Source organism: Melospiza melodia, chromosome 1 (assembly GCF_035770615.1).
Source record: "Melospiza melodia melodia isolate bMelMel2 chromosome 1, bMelMel2.pri, whole genome shotgun sequence".
NCBI classification, from domain to species: Eukaryota; Metazoa; Chordata; class Aves; order Passeriformes; family Passerellidae; genus Melospiza; species Melospiza melodia.
The window spans coordinates 42,548,716-42,564,041 of NC_086194.1; the positions used below are offsets into that span (position 1 = coordinate 42,548,716).

Consider the following 15,326-nt stretch of genomic DNA (forward strand, 5'->3'; position numbering starts at 1 on the left):
TCAGCTAAGGTTTCTTGGTTATTTTGAAAATTACTATGTCCTAGTTTCAGCCAGGACAGGGTTAATTTTTGCAGTAGCTAATTGGTGATTACTGTTCCTAAACCACAACACTCAAAAATAAGCTATTTCTCTTTTAATTACTTGAGAATTTTATCCTAAGTACACCTTTCCTACAAAAACGAATTCTCTCTTATTTCTGGATTGCTGATGAATGAAAATGTCTCAGTCTGACAGTAATTCAGGCTCGGACAATCACCCACCGTATAAAGTTCAACAAGGGAAAGTGACAGATTCTGCATCTGAGATGGGACAACCCTGCAAGTACAGACAGACCAGGGAATGAGAGGCTGGAGAGCAGTGCTGTGGAACGGGACCTGGGTGTCCTGGTTGATGGCAAGCTGAATGGGAGTCAGATGTGCCCTGGCAGCCAGGAGGGCCAAGCGTGTCCTGGGGGGCATCAGGGACAGCATCTCCAGCTGGCCAAGGGATGGGACTGTCCCGCTCTGCTCTACACTGGTGCGGCCTCACCTTGAATATTTTGTGAAATTTTGGGTGCCACAATGTAAGAAAGGCATTAAACTATTAGAGAGTGTCCAGAGGAGGGCAATGAAATGGTGAAGTGCCTTAAGGGGAAGCCTGGTGAAGAATGCCTGAGGTCACCTGGTCTGTTCAGCTGCAACTTCCTCGTGAGGGGAAGAGGAGGGGCAGGCACTGATCTCTTCTTTCTGGTGACAGGACCCAAGGGAATGGCCTGAAGATGTGTCAGGGAAGACTTAGGTTGAATATTAGAAAAAAGTTCTTCACCCAGAGGGTGGTCAGGCACTGACAGGTTCTCCAGGGAAGTGGTCACAGCACCAGCCTGTCAGAGTTCAAGAAGCATTTGGACAGTACTCCTGGGCACAGGGTGTGAGTCTTGGCAATAGCACTGTGGTGGGCCAGGAGCAGGACTTGATGATCCTTATGGATCCCTTCCAACTCAGCTTACTCAGTGATCCTGTGATTCTGTAAATCAGACTACGAAATGTGTACAATAAACACTGCAAACACAGCTTGAAGCTAGAAGAACAGTAAAGCACATCCTTAACTGCATGTGACATGTTTTTAAGCACCTTTTTCTACTGCTGTACAAATATTTGTCAGCCTGAATTTGAATGAGATCTTTCAATTCTTTCACAAGCAGAAAACAAAAAGGAAAGCCTCGAAAAGCAAAAGACTTATTTATTACTATTGTTTGGTTTTGGTAAGTTCTGGTAAGTTCTATTGTGGCAAGAAATGCATCTCATGCTATGCTCACATTGAGATGCAAAAGTGAGACACTGACATGAAGTTAATATATTTTGTAACCAGTCAAAAGTCAAAATAAGCCCTATTGTCCTGTCAGGCTATGACTAAACTTGTTCTGTACTTTGTGGAGTGAAATTATATTATTTCATGTATTTATTTTCTTCATCACAGTTACAGTAACATGGAAAACTGAATTAAATACTGATGGTTTTCAGGTAACAACATCATGTTTTATTTGTATAGTAACTGGGGAATGGCACAGGTTACATGAAAGACACACTATATATACCTTTTTCCAGCTTCACTCTTATTTTCTTCTTCAACATCAGGCACTCCATCTGCAAGCTGTAGCTGTGAAAATATTCATAAGTTATTTTCAGGTACAACAAAGCACTACTAAGGCTGTTATGCTTTACAGACTTAAAACTGTTAGAGATCATTGCAAGGTGTGGTAAGACAGCCTTAACTGTAAAAACTGTTATTTGGTGTGTAGGATTATTCCTACAACATCTTTGTTAATGAACAGACTGCTTTTATACACTGTGTACTTTAAAATAATGATTGCTAATTGGAAAAAAAGATAGTGTGACTGTCTTCACTTCTCTTTGCTCCCATAATAATCTCAGCAATTTTTATGCCCACTGCCCAACTTTAACTGTGCCTGACAGATGTGTGGAACACCACAAAAGTTATTCCAACAAGTTTAATGAAATTTAAAACTGCACTGAGGAGAAATTTAAGCCTTTTTCTCAGCTCTATGCAATCGTGGACAGTTAAAAAATCCCCCACGATATGGAGAAAAAAGACAGCACAAAACATATTTGGAGGAGAGAATCTGAAAAGACTAATTCAGAATGAAGTCAGAGAATCCTGGCTTCACGAAGTAACTTAGGACTTCATATTCTATTACAAATTGATTATAGCCAAAGAACTAGAGATGACTATGTTTTCATTGGATTTCCAAACTTTATTTTACCACTTCCTTAATAGTTTTAGCATTTTCTCCATGTGTAGTTTTTGCCCTTCTCACAGGATTATTAACTGGAAAAACCATCACAAAAGCATAATCTGAAAATCTCCCCGGATGGTAGAGTACCTGCAATAAGGGTTCTGCCATCGCATTCCCCCTGCAGGTGTGCACTGCTATTTTCTATCCACATACAGAACAGGTTTAGCTAGGGCTTAGTATGCATCTTGTGGTTTAAGTTTGGGTTGGGTGAGATTATTTGTACATATTTTCTACTGTCCAACACAGCACAGAAAAGGAAGCACTAGGACGCTGATTTTATAGAGCCACAAAGCTATGAAACAATCCAAATGGGACTGACCTGGTAATACTGCAACAAGTACCCCACCTTCAGCAAACCTTACAATTTGACAGACCCTTTTTGTCTCTCCAAAAGATCAGCAAACAAAACGGCACTGTTAACTTTGTGAATTGCATGTTAGCCACCCCAATTCCATTTGCTGAAGGAAATGTTTCTCTTCTTTTAAACAATTTTTTGCTTAAAGGGCAAATTCTCTGCTGTTTGATTAACTTTCCAATTACTCACCAATTTTAACCCTGTGAATTTTACAGTTTAACTTATCCAGTTAAAACCACTAGCCACTCCTGGAGTAGTGGAAAACAGTAAGCAACAATGTATGAGTGGCAGAGAGATGTAAATTCCAATTAATTATCAAAGAAGCAAATAGTATAAAACTTCAGTAAGTCTTAAAAGACCTAGACTTATTATCTAGAGGAGGGAAGAGAGAGAAAGGTCAGATAAAGTCAGTAAGCATGAAAATTATTCCCTCTGAACAGCCAGAAATCTGTATGTTAAAGGCCCTTCTGCCCAAGTAACAAAGCCCAGAATGATTTTTTTTGATGCATGATGGCTGCGCAGCTCCCCAGCTTTCCAACATGGCCCCTTCCTTCTGATACTGAGAGGCATTTAACAGCACATTTAAAATTAGGTATGTTATGTAAAAATGTCATACATGCAAAGCAGTACTCATAGGAGTACACTGGAACAGTAATTTTCATACCATTGGGAATACAACATCAGTTGTTACTGCAACAACTGATGTAACAATATCCTGTTTCACTTCCAATTTGAAGTTTAATTGACAATTAAACAAAAGTCAAGTTCTGTTAAGTGAAGATTACATTGCCAATACACAGTCATCTACTAAATGCTAATATTTTTATTTCAGGAAATTTAAGATTTTGTTGATAAAACAGCATTAGTAATTAAAATTATCCAATTATGTGGATTGTAATTTCTTAAACTATTTAAGTAGAGAAAGCATAATTTCTCAGTACCTTTTCATCCACATCCAAACTTGTCAAAAGTTCATCTAGTTTGCTCTGCTGCCTATCTTCAAGAAAGTCCTCACTAACATCTCCTGTAGGACTGCTTCCTCTGGAGGAGTTGTGGGTCTTCACATCTTCAGCTGAAAATGTATAAACGCATTGCTTTATGTGTTTCCCATGCCACAAGACAACAAAGCTTTTATTTCCTAAATAGTACAAAGGCTTAGAACTAATGATATTTAAGAACTCCTAGGACCCTCTAAATGTGAAATTTATGGAAAAATATTTCATGCTTAAGGCAGGAATCATTTCAAATAAATATTAGGCTGAATCTGCAATTAAAGTTCTATCCAAGCACTATGTTCTTTAATGGTCCCTGTTGAACAGTACAACACATTTACTTATAGAATATTGAATTCAATACTTTAGAAATAAATTCAGTTAAGCTGTTTTATTAAAACACAGCCAAAGATATGTGTGGCAATTTGCTAAGCAAAAAGACTTTGCCTTTGTTACAAAAGGGCATAAGTTAATCACACTGACATGATGCAACCCTGAACTAAATACAGAAAGCTCTAAGAAACTCCAAATTCCTGTGATATAGTAAACTGAGTAAGAATTCAGTGTCAGGAAATTTCAGCACCTTTAGCAGATGCCACAGGAAATGAATGACACACCTGGCTGCAACTTTCTGAAAGGGCTCTTTAAGTACAACAGAAGAGTTCTGCATAGAAAAGAAATTCACTACTGGATCACACAAATGACTTCCAACTGCACTGTGCTGTCCAGATACAGGAAGAAAGAATCAGATTAGTCTGGACAGGCTTTTCTCTTACAGTCCCTGGTCTCTACGATCACCAAGTACAAGACACATATGGCTGAAGACAACATACACAAGATTTCCACTTGAAAGGTGAAGAGGATTGATGTCATCCAGAATATTTTAACTGTGGTACTTTTTCCACTTCTTAAATGGTGAAGCCACTAAGGCAAGGAGCCATGACTTCACTAATGTAACACAGGACACCAAAGCAGTAACACCTATTTCTAAATAAATACATAAATAGTCAGTAATTAACAAAACCAGGCACCCTTCTTTTGTTCTGTGCAGGTTTTTTTTAAAAGTCATATATTAAACAGTAAGTTACTGTGTGCATATTCATCTAAGATTATGATGGGATCCTGCTTCTCATATCTGGGAAGGACTTTAGGTACCACAAAAAGAACCAAAGACTTTCAGCCTCAAAGTCTGCTAGAACATGAAGCAAAAGATCAAAGAACATGCAGAAGTTACTGAATAGTACAAAATTTGTTGCCAGGTTTGGCTTCAATCACCTCAGCATTGCAGATTCCATGGCCCAGGCTCCAATCTCTTTACATGACCACAGGCATAACTGCGAACTCCTCTTGACTCCTCCTAAGGAAACTTGCTTCTTGGTATCTGAGCTCTTAAAACCTCATTACCTTTTATTTTGCCTTCTAATACCTGAAACCTGAGATCTTCTCTTCCCCTAATAGTCTCTAGTCACTCCTTTCCAGGAGGCAGTATCTGCTGAAATCACTCTTTGTAGGTGAACATAACACATTAATGTGGAAAACCAGCACAAGAGGTACTGCCACAGACATCTTTCAAGCCTAAAGCAAAATCAACATGTAATGTCAGAACGAAAGATTAACAACAAGCTGACAAACGGATAACAGAAGGGAAACACCATGAACCTCCAAAACCTGTCTCAGCACTCTGTATGTTCACCACTGTCAGTAAAGGGCTTCTATCTAAAGTCAAAATCCTGTTCTTCCAACCCATCTAGCAGAAACTTCTGTATTAGGTATACCTTGGTATACCAGTAGGAAACAAAACAAATCACATGCATGTGCTGCTTAGCTGGACTGTTCTGCTTTAAACAGGAAGAAAAACCCCACTAAATAAGAAGTAACCTTATTTCATTAGAAAAGGCATTCTTTAAAAACAAAACACTGTCTCAGTAGAATGGGCATAGCATCCACAAAAAAAAACCCTGAAAGGACAACCTGGAAATGAACCTGACTACAAAATTCTGTGTGCTGATGAACACACCAGAACAACCACCTCCAACTCTGACCTAAACTCCAAAGCACTATTACAGGACTCAGAGTCTTACTATGATTTCACCAACTAACAGAATTCTTGGCCTAGAACTGTCAGAGAAATGTCAAAAACCCCAGAACCACAACAAAATTAAAAAAACCCACTCCAACCCACTAGTCCTACCAACAGACAAGTACTACAGAGAAGTACATGCTCCCTCTATGACTCAGGCTTGTGTCATTTTGCAAGATGTTGACTCAATATGCATTAGGAAACAAACAGCTGTAACAATAAAAAGATAATACAAAACCAGACAAGTAGACAAGTTCTTTTTTGTTTGTTTGTTTTTTTCTTCTTTGGATTATATACCAAAATTTCCAGAGACCCTTACCTTTTAACATCAAATTACAGGAGTTTTCAGTATCACTTGACTTTCCAGATTCTTGCATGCATCTGTTTTGAACAAAAAGTGTACTTAAGATTACCATCTTGCACAAAAGCAAAAATAATCTATCAGTTACATAAAATCAAATGTTCTCAGTAATACTTTTAGCCGTGGACAGAACACTTACAACCAACACAGTTTTATGACTCTTTTTAGCTTTCTCTTTTGGCTTTCTTATGTTCATCCCTTCAGACGTACACCTAAACATGTTAAGTAAAACCAAGACATTTCAAAACTCAAAATTTTCAGTAAAAGCTCATGATCTCATTTAATCTTTGACTAAAATACTGGGAGGGGAAATTTTCTCTGTATAGCAAATCAAGAAAATATTGTGCTAATGAGCCAATTCATCAGTTTCTAAAAAAAAATGTGATTTACAGTAATTTTATATTCAAAATAATTTGCTTAACAATGAATCTCAAAGAGAGTAACAAAAACAACTGTTCATAGGAAAATACTTCACCTATTTCAAAGATAAGTTAGGGAAAAATAAATACTTCTTAGAAAAGCTCAGGAGGGACAAATAGATATCTTAAATGTTACACATAGAATATATAAAACATGCTCATGATCATCACACATTCTAGAAGCCTGTACCTGGTGAATGACACCAAGTGTAATGACAGCAAGCTGTCCAGTCAAGGCAAGAGAAAGTGGCAAACAAAAGCATATGTGAAAAGTTAGTTTTACTGCCACATTCAGGCTTCAGGCCAGAATGTTTTCCCTATGCCTGGAAGTGACCAGCATTCTTCTCTATGTAAAAAGCAAGCATCAGAGAAATAACCTGTTGAAGTCCCAGTTGTATTTGCTAAAACTAAGAAAAAACCAAACAAACTCTCAACTCCCCCCCACCTCCCCCCCAAAAAAAAAACCAAAAAAACCCAAAAAAACCTGGACATGATCTGGTACTATCTGGTAATATCATAAGTTACCCAACAAAACTTATTTCAATATTCTCATATTGAATAATAACAATATCAATAACAACAAGAATAATACTAATAATACTAATACTAATACTAATAATAATTCTCATATTGAATTATAATATTAATATGTTCCTGACCGCTATCAACTATGTGTAATCATCATCTAATGATCTGCATCAAATTATGGAAGGTAAAAAGTAAAACAAGAAATTTTGCCTGTTTCTTTACCAAATGCAGGGGAAATTCTAAGAAAGAAGAACCATGCATTTTTATTTCCCTTGGCTAATGGCAAACAAATTCAACAGGTATCAGAAAGAAATGAATATTACTTCTAATAAATTTACTATGCTACAGCCTAGCTGCTTCTCAAGAAGTTGGCTGCTCCTACTACAGGCTCGCTCTGTTCTCTAGAGGCTTGTTTTGGCAGAAATTTTATTCTGTTAATATCAAGAAGTTTTATATTCTCATGTTCAAAAAAGTGTTCAGCACCTCAAAGAAGATCCCTTTCCTCTTTTGCACATGGGTTTAATGAAAAGGATAAGGAGAGAAGAGAGTTAGAAAAAAAAAAGAATGCAGCTACAAGGTCGTACAATCCTGAAAATAATTGAAGTGTTATTTAAAATACAGGTAGCATAAAGCCACAAAAGAAATTAGAACACCCATCCCAATAAAAAAACTAATCTTTGGAGGAAAATCTTGCATTGTTTCTATCTAAATATCTTTTTTTTTCTTTGAAAAAAAATGAAAAATTCAATCTTGAAACTTTTTCACTGAACACAAGTATCAAAGCTTCAGAGAGAAAATAGACTAAACAATAGATGAGTTCATTCCATGAAGAACTACTATCTCATTTACGAAAGTTAGGTTCTACTTTAAATTTCTTTTACTCCTCCTATGACTTTTATTATCATCTGAAAACCCAGTAAAATATTAACATCTGATGATTTACACCAGGAACTTGCTGAATGAAGATGCAGGATGATAAACCTCTGCAACACTTCAGCCAAATCACATACCTGAAAAATATTCACATGTCTGGGGATAGGAGAAAAAGAGGAAAGAAGAATGGCAGAACAGAACACTATTGTAGAGACAACCATTTACTCTTACAGACTCAAGAGAAGAATAAGCTACACCTAAAAAGTAAAAACATTTCTAGTATAATACAACTAAGAAAACTGCCTTCAAAGGGCTAGCTGCTATCTCAAATCAAGAATATTAATTATCTTTGTTTCTATTTTCATATTTCCCTTCATTTAAACAAGCACTTTAGGACTACCTTGTCCTACAATTCAGAGTTTATCCCAGATCTTATAAAGAACAAGTTAATGTATCTGCATTCAGAATACTGTCATAGCTCAATCAAAATTAGACACTGAAAATCAAATAAAGAAATAATTTAAACAAAAATTAGTGGAATTCTCTAAGGAAGCCTGACCATTACAACCAAAGCATATGCATATGAGATAAAAGTACCTGGGAATATTGTGATAAAAAAGGAATGATATGCATACCTGAAACTACTTTCTACTGAGTATTTATTTTCTGATGTAACAGGAGACTCAGGTTTAATATACACCTTTGTGTCTTTAATGCAGTTTGCCGAGGATGCTTTCACTGGACAATTTTCACAGCGTGCAGGTGCAAGCTCCTCTTCATTACTGGTTCCAAAAAGGTCTGGGTCATCCTGAATCACATCAATGACAAGAACATCTTGGTTGTACGCTTCAAGGACGTCTGGTAAATTTTGACTTTTGACTTTTTGTGAAAAATTCCCTCTTGATTTTCTATCACCATTTATTTCTAATCCAACAAGGGGGTCGACTGCATTCCAAGAATGATCAGGAAAACTAGATTTCAGCACACACTCAGAACCACTGAAATCAGGCACAGATGGCTCTGGCTGTCCATCAAGAAGAGGATGTGGATATGTAGAAAAACTTTCAGGGAGCGCAGACGTCTCATCAGAGAGGTTTACAGAACCATTGTGCTGGAAGTCCTTACTATCAATCTCATCTGCTTTTTTCTGTGTGGAAGCTGGAGATCCAGCATCGCTCAAGACAGGAAGAGGACCCTGCTCAGATTTTACCAAGAAAGTCTCTTCACCTGTCTTCTGCCTTCCTGGACTAGTGCTTTCAAGAAGCTCTAGTGGACTACAAGTTTTGCTTTCAAATGAATGGACAGATTCCCGTTTCTTGGATTTAGGTTTGTTTCTGCATAAAGGAATTTTGAATTTTGTCAAGCTTCCAGAGGTTAATGGTTTAATTAGGTTTAAATCAGAAAATGTCTGCTTCACTACTGATGCTTTAGGGCTGAAGTTTGTACTGTTTGTGTTACTTGCAGAAGTACCATTCTGGACTGTCACAGACAGGTTTCTGTTTGTCACATCTTCATTTTCATCCTTTTGTTTTGTTATACCAGTTTGGCCTGTCGCAGGCAGGTTTCTGTTTGTTACATCTCCTTCATTTTTTCCCTTTTGTTTTGTTATACCGTTCTGGACTGTCACAGACAGGTTTCTGTTTGTCACCTCTCCTTCATTTTCATCCTTTTGTTTTGTTATAACATTCTGGACTGTCGCAGGAAGGTTTCTGTTTGTCACATCTCCTTCATTTTTTCCCTTTTGTTTTGTTGTACCATTCTGGACTGTTGCAGGCAGCTTTCTGTTTGTCACCTCTCCTTCATTTTTATCCTTTTGTTTTGTTGTGCCATTTTGGACTGTCACAGACAGGTCTCTATTTGTCACAACTCCTTCATCTTTATCTTCTTGTTTTATTGTACTGTTCTGGACTGTCACAGACACATTTCCTTCTGTTATATCTCCTTCATCTTCATCTTTTTGTTCTGCTGCAAAATTCAAGGTTGCTTTAACTTCTTGCACATCACGTTTAAAAGCCACAGCATCTTTATCTGCATTAACTGGTGATTCCCCATTTTCATTGTTCACTGTCAAAGTCTCATAAAAATCCACAGAAGAGGATTCCATTGTTTCATGTGAAGCCTGACAGTCAATATTTGCATCAATCTTTTTATGTGTAATTTCTTTTGTAATTTCTGCCAATGGTGTATGCAAATCCAGCTGTCTCACATTCCCAGTCTCTGCACTACATTCCACAGCTTTAACACTGCTTTTATCAGAGGAATCCTCAAAAGCAGCCTTTAAAAGTCTCTTTCCTTCTGAGATGAACCTATGACTTTTAAGAAACCATTCAGAAGTCCTGGCACAAGATTCAACAGGCCAAACTTTTTTACCAGTCATGGGTATTGTTCTTTGACAGGTAAACTGCTGCAATTTCTTAGTAACTTTGTTCAAATTTCTTCCTGTCTTGCTTTTGTGGTGATCAGAAACATCATGGATCTGAGCTAGTGCTCTACGGCTGTCTGAGGCAGCTGCATAACGTGCCACATTGCTTGAATTTTCTCCTTTTACTATTGCAGAGAGCTCAGGTGTCATCTTAAAGCCAGTTTCAAATGCAAGTAATTTGGTACTATTCTTTCTCCAGGCTGATACAGTTTTTACTTCCTGAGTATTTTTTTCTGTATCAAAATCTGATGTATGATCACACAAAGTTGAGAAAGTATGATTTAGTCCTGAAACTGAAAATGAGCTTGACATGGTAACTGCTGCTTCTGTTTGTAACTCACACTTCTTGCATTTACTAGCCATGTCTGCAGATTTCTCAGTGATTTTCATCTTTTTTCTAGGCTTTCTACCAATATTCCACTTTTTTCCCCTTAAACACTTGCTGCTTTCACTCAGGCAGCATGAAACACAACCTTCTTCATTTTCATTCTTTTCTTTATTAGGTGAAAAACCACCTTTTATGAGTGATCTCTCATTCTGCATTCTACTAGTGCTGCAAATTCTATCACTCAGCTCTCCAGTACCATGGGCTACATGGAAGAATCCATTTAATTTATAACTGTTGGTAGTTCCACTAGCTGAAGGCTTCACTAACGTGTTGATGTAACAACAGTCCTGTAACACCACAAATGGATTCTTTTCAGCTGCACAGAGCAAGCCACTGCAATGGTTTAGGGCATTAGTGCCACGTTCAGCACCACATTTTGCAGAAGCATTCATCACTTCCTCAGCTGCAGTCACACTTGAACTTTGCAAGCGCCTGATTTTACCAGATCTGTGTTGCCTTTTTCTACACTGCACACCAGGCTCTTCTGTTACAGCATGGCATAGGAAGCTCTTGCTTTCAGTGTCATCTGAAGCAGAAACTGTAGAAGATTTAGAATAGTGAGATTCCTTTTCCTTAGAATCTTCTACCCTGTTTTGCTTTGTCTTAACCTTCTTTACAGCCTGTGAATTACCAGAGTCTTGCTCAATTGCTTTCAACTGCTCCTCTGCTGATTAAAAACCAAAGAAATGTCATTAAAGAAAACTCTAAGAGAAAAAGACTATTTTATAAAGAGAATCAAAACCCCCAAACATTAAAGGCTGCTAAAGAACATGACACTATACAAGGCTAAAATATTTCAGTGAAGTTTTATGACTTTTTTTTTTTTTTAATGAAAGCTATTAGGACACTTAAGAGTAAAAAAGATGTATTACCTTCAGGAACAAATGCAAAGAGGAGCAGAACTGTACAGTGTCATAAGGACACTGGAAGTTGTGTATTTGTTGTGTACTCCACATAAATGGAAAATAAATAAGAGCAAATCTGGCAAGAAAATGCAGATGCTGTTTGCATGCTCAGCCTTAAAACCTTTTGTTTGCACAGCATATTCTCTGTCGTAGGAACACTAATTTGTAAGAATATCTTTCAGATACACAGTCCAACCAAATGCATTTGATTGATCAAGAAGATCCAGAAAAATTGAAGGACTTGCATTTTTAGAGACTACTACTTCTTATTTAAAAGCAAATACAGATTTTGTAAAAAACTGTATATCTGAAAATCTAGAGAATGGACTCAAGAGCATACTAGTACAATGCTGGGTTTTTTAGACCTTTGTTTTCAAGGTAAAACACAATGTTAATATCTGTCTTTCAGAATATGTTTTTTAGATAAAATATTAATAATCTACAGTCATTTGATATGTCATTTGAATGTATTCACTTCAAAAGCAATGTTTTTAGACAACATCCTGGAAAAAAAAAAAAGACTTTAAAAACCCCTCTTTCAAAATTGTTCCAGTTTGACTCAAAATTCTCTTAAAACATCAAAACACAATCATTGCTTCTACATCTTTTGGGATTTTTCATAAAATAGCAACTAAAAAGTCCTGAGAGCAAACCCCAGCATCCTATAAAGGCAGACAATGTTAAGACAACATCACACATAATCAAAAATAAACAGATAATAGACAGATGAATGAAGACTTGACTGTCTTATTCTGGCACTGCTGAAACTACTGCCCCCTTTCTTGCTTGTGGCTGACCACCTCTGAAGAAAGGTGGGGAATGCTTTTGAGAGAAACAAATTCCCAGCACTCCCCACCAACGGCCTGCCTGTTTCTGTCCATATCCCTTCCTCTCTCCCTTCCTCCCCCCTTCCTCTACCCCCCTGAAAGGCTAACTGGTCTCCTCTCCTTGGTGTTAAACAGGCTTCTTTTCTCCTTCAGGAAAAGCCTTTCCTCTTTCTGAAAATCTGTTGTCTTCTAAGACTGGTGGTATTCACAGTACTGCGAAGCACACCCTAGCTTTTCTCAAAGTCAGCAGCCAGTTTTTAAAGGGGTCTTACTTCAGGACCAATTTGGGAGCACAAATTCTGTACCTGCACTTCTACAATGGAGCTACCAACGCTTACCACTTTCCCCTGGGCTGTCTGGTCGTTTCTGAGGGCTTGAGCTCTGCTGCTCTTCTTTCAGGCAATGCTTCTGAGTCTTTCTTCTGGTGGTTGGTTGTTCTTGTCCACTCAGATCCTGCAGCTGCTGTGACAGCAAGGCATTTCTGTTCCTCTTGCTCAGAGCTCCTTTCCTGGACTCTGGACACTGTGTATGCTGTTTTAGCAAGGCAGAACTACCCCTCTCCTTGGGACCATGTACTTTTGGTTTCCTAACCAATCTCCTGCCTTTCTTGCCCAAACACCTCTCTTCTTTCTCCTGTGTCCCTAGTGTTCTTGATCCAACTAATGGACACCCATTCAACTTCTCTAGTATGAAAACCTCTTCCTGAGATTTTGGTTCAGGGACAACTTCTTGAGCACCCAAATTCTTCCTAAAATCTGGGATTTGCATATTCTGCGTCATTGTAGAGTCAGTACATTGCACTTCAGTACTCCACGTGACATTTTTGGGTTGAAGAACTTCGGGTTCTGGAAAACAGGATATTCCATGTCTCTCTGTGCTCTCAATTCCCCTCTTCAAATTCGGGACTTGTAATTTTACTTCCATACAGGAATGTTTGCCTTCTGTTCCTGAGCTCCCTGAACCCTTGTGGAAACCTGAGAAGTTCAGGTCTTCTGAGCAATGTTCATTCCTTTCAATCCCTGCTGAGAACTTTTTCTGCAAAGTAGTTCCTGAGAAAAACAGCTGTTGGCTTTGACCTGTCCCTCTCAGAGTCTCTTTCCAGCACATTGCTGCAGCCGTGGCTGCTGCTTGCCAATCTTCACACTCATCTGTGTCTGAAATTAGTGAAGCTACACCCTTGCTTCTTCGGGGAGACTTCCTGTGCTGGATTCCCTTAGTTTTTCTACCTGGGAATTTCTGTCTGTTCTCACCTTGCTCCTTCTGCATGGACATAGGAAGAGCAAAACACTTAAAGGAAGTGTGAGAGAGCGTGGTAGGTTGTGGAAAGAAAGGTAAGGGCTGCTCAGGCTTTCTCTTTGGTGCCAGGCGACGACCCCGCTTGACCACCAGCTTTCCCTGTGGCTCACACCCTGCCTGCGGAGAGCCGGGGCTGCTGACCTCGGGGTCAACCAGCTCCACCTCGCCGGGTCTCACCACCTTCCCTGACCTCAACTGCGGCATCTCGGTGGCGCAGAGACGGCAACAGAGCCCACAAACCCCGCTCGCCAGCGCGGCTTCCGCCGCAGCCTCGCTAGCTCGGCACCCACGATGGCTGCAGGCCCGAGCGGAGAGCGGGGGACAGCCCCTCCCAGGCTGCCGCCTCCGGGGACTGCCGGCGGAGCCCAGGCCGTCCAGAGAAAAACCACGGCCACCGACAAGCCCTTCCTGACACCCTCACTGCCCCGGCCCCCAAACACACACCCGAGGCAACCTCTCACAGACCACGGCGCTGAAGGAAGCGGCCCCACACCTCTCCAAACTGAAGAAGGCCGCTGCCTGCAGCCTCCCGCGCCTCCTTCCCACCCTCTCCCTTTCACTATCTGCCCTCGTCTACCGATCCGTTCCCCTCGTCCAAGCACAGCCGCTCGCCCAAAGAGCCGAGCTGCCGCCGCGCCGGCGGGCGACGGTGATGCGGCGGCGTGAGGGGGCTCCGCGGCGCGGCGAGGCGGGGGGCGGCGGGAACACCCGCCTGGCCGCGCTCGCTCTGTCGCCGGATCGGCTGGGCCGCCTGCGCGGTCCAACCCCGGCAATGGGGGTGGCGAGCGCGGCTTCTCCGGGCGGCCGTGCCCCCGTGTCGGCAGCCCTCGGCCAAGCGCTTTGGTTGGCGCTGCGCAGCCGTCGTGCTGCCCCCATGGTGCCCGAAGCGTCGTGCGGGGCTGCGGGCCCGGCCGCAGGCTCAGGGCCGCCCAAGAGACCGGGCTGCGGTGTGGAACTGCCAGAGCCTGGGCGCAAAGGCCCAACTCGGCCCGAGGTCGGAGTCGTGTAGGTAAACACCCAGGCTCGCCCATTTCGTCGGGTGTTCCATCCCCCTCAGTGATTCCTTCTTCGAGCACAGCTCCAAAGAAGCTCGCCAACACTGACGGGCCATGCCGTTGTTTCACAGAATGGGTCAGGTTGGGAGGGACCACAGTGCGGTCACCTTGTCCAATCTCCCTGCTCAAGCAGGGCCATCAAGCACATGGCACGGGATCATGTCCAGAGAGTTCTTGAATCTGTCCAGTGAGGGAGACTCCACAACCTCTCTGGGCAACCTGTTCCAGTGCTTGGTTATCTGCAGTAAGCTGTTCTTCCTCACATTCCAGCAGAGCTCTGTGCATCACTCTCTGGCTGTTTCCTCTTGTCCTACTGCTGAGCACCACCAAGGAGAGCCTGGCTCCATTGGCACCCACCTTTACATGCTGGCAGACATTGATGAGGTCCCCTCTCAGCCATCTCTTCTGGAGGCTGGACAGGCCCAGCTCTTTCAGCTTTTCCTTTTATGTTCCAGTTCTGTCATCAGCTTTAAAGCTCTCCACTGGACCTGCTCTAAGAGCTCCATGTGTCTCTTGTTCTGAGGGCATCAAC

At 40.7% G+C, this 15,326-nt stretch overlaps 1 protein-coding gene across 1 annotated transcript in view; it reads right to left on the minus strand.

Moving 5' to 3' along the window:
- The window catches only part of TOPAZ1 (testis and ovary specific TOPAZ 1), a 39,303-nt gene extending 25,360 nt beyond the window's left edge, over window positions 1-13,943 (minus strand). Inside the window, exons 1-7 of the mRNA XM_063176886.1 lie at window positions 12,782-13,943; window positions 9,622-11,378; window positions 9,450-9,549; window positions 8,537-9,380; window positions 6,040-6,101; window positions 3,590-3,720; window positions 1,574-1,635 (exon numbers count right to left, since the gene is read on the minus strand). Of these exons, the coding sequence (XP_063032956.1) occupies window positions 1,574-1,635; window positions 3,590-3,720; window positions 6,040-6,101; window positions 8,537-9,380; window positions 9,450-9,549; window positions 9,622-11,378; window positions 12,782-13,943 (4,118 nt within the window). The remainder of the gene's footprint in view (window positions 1-1,573; window positions 1,636-3,589; window positions 3,721-6,039; window positions 6,102-8,536; window positions 9,381-9,449; window positions 9,550-9,621; window positions 11,379-12,781) is intronic.
- Between the last annotated feature and the right edge of the window lie 1,383 nt (window positions 13,944-15,326).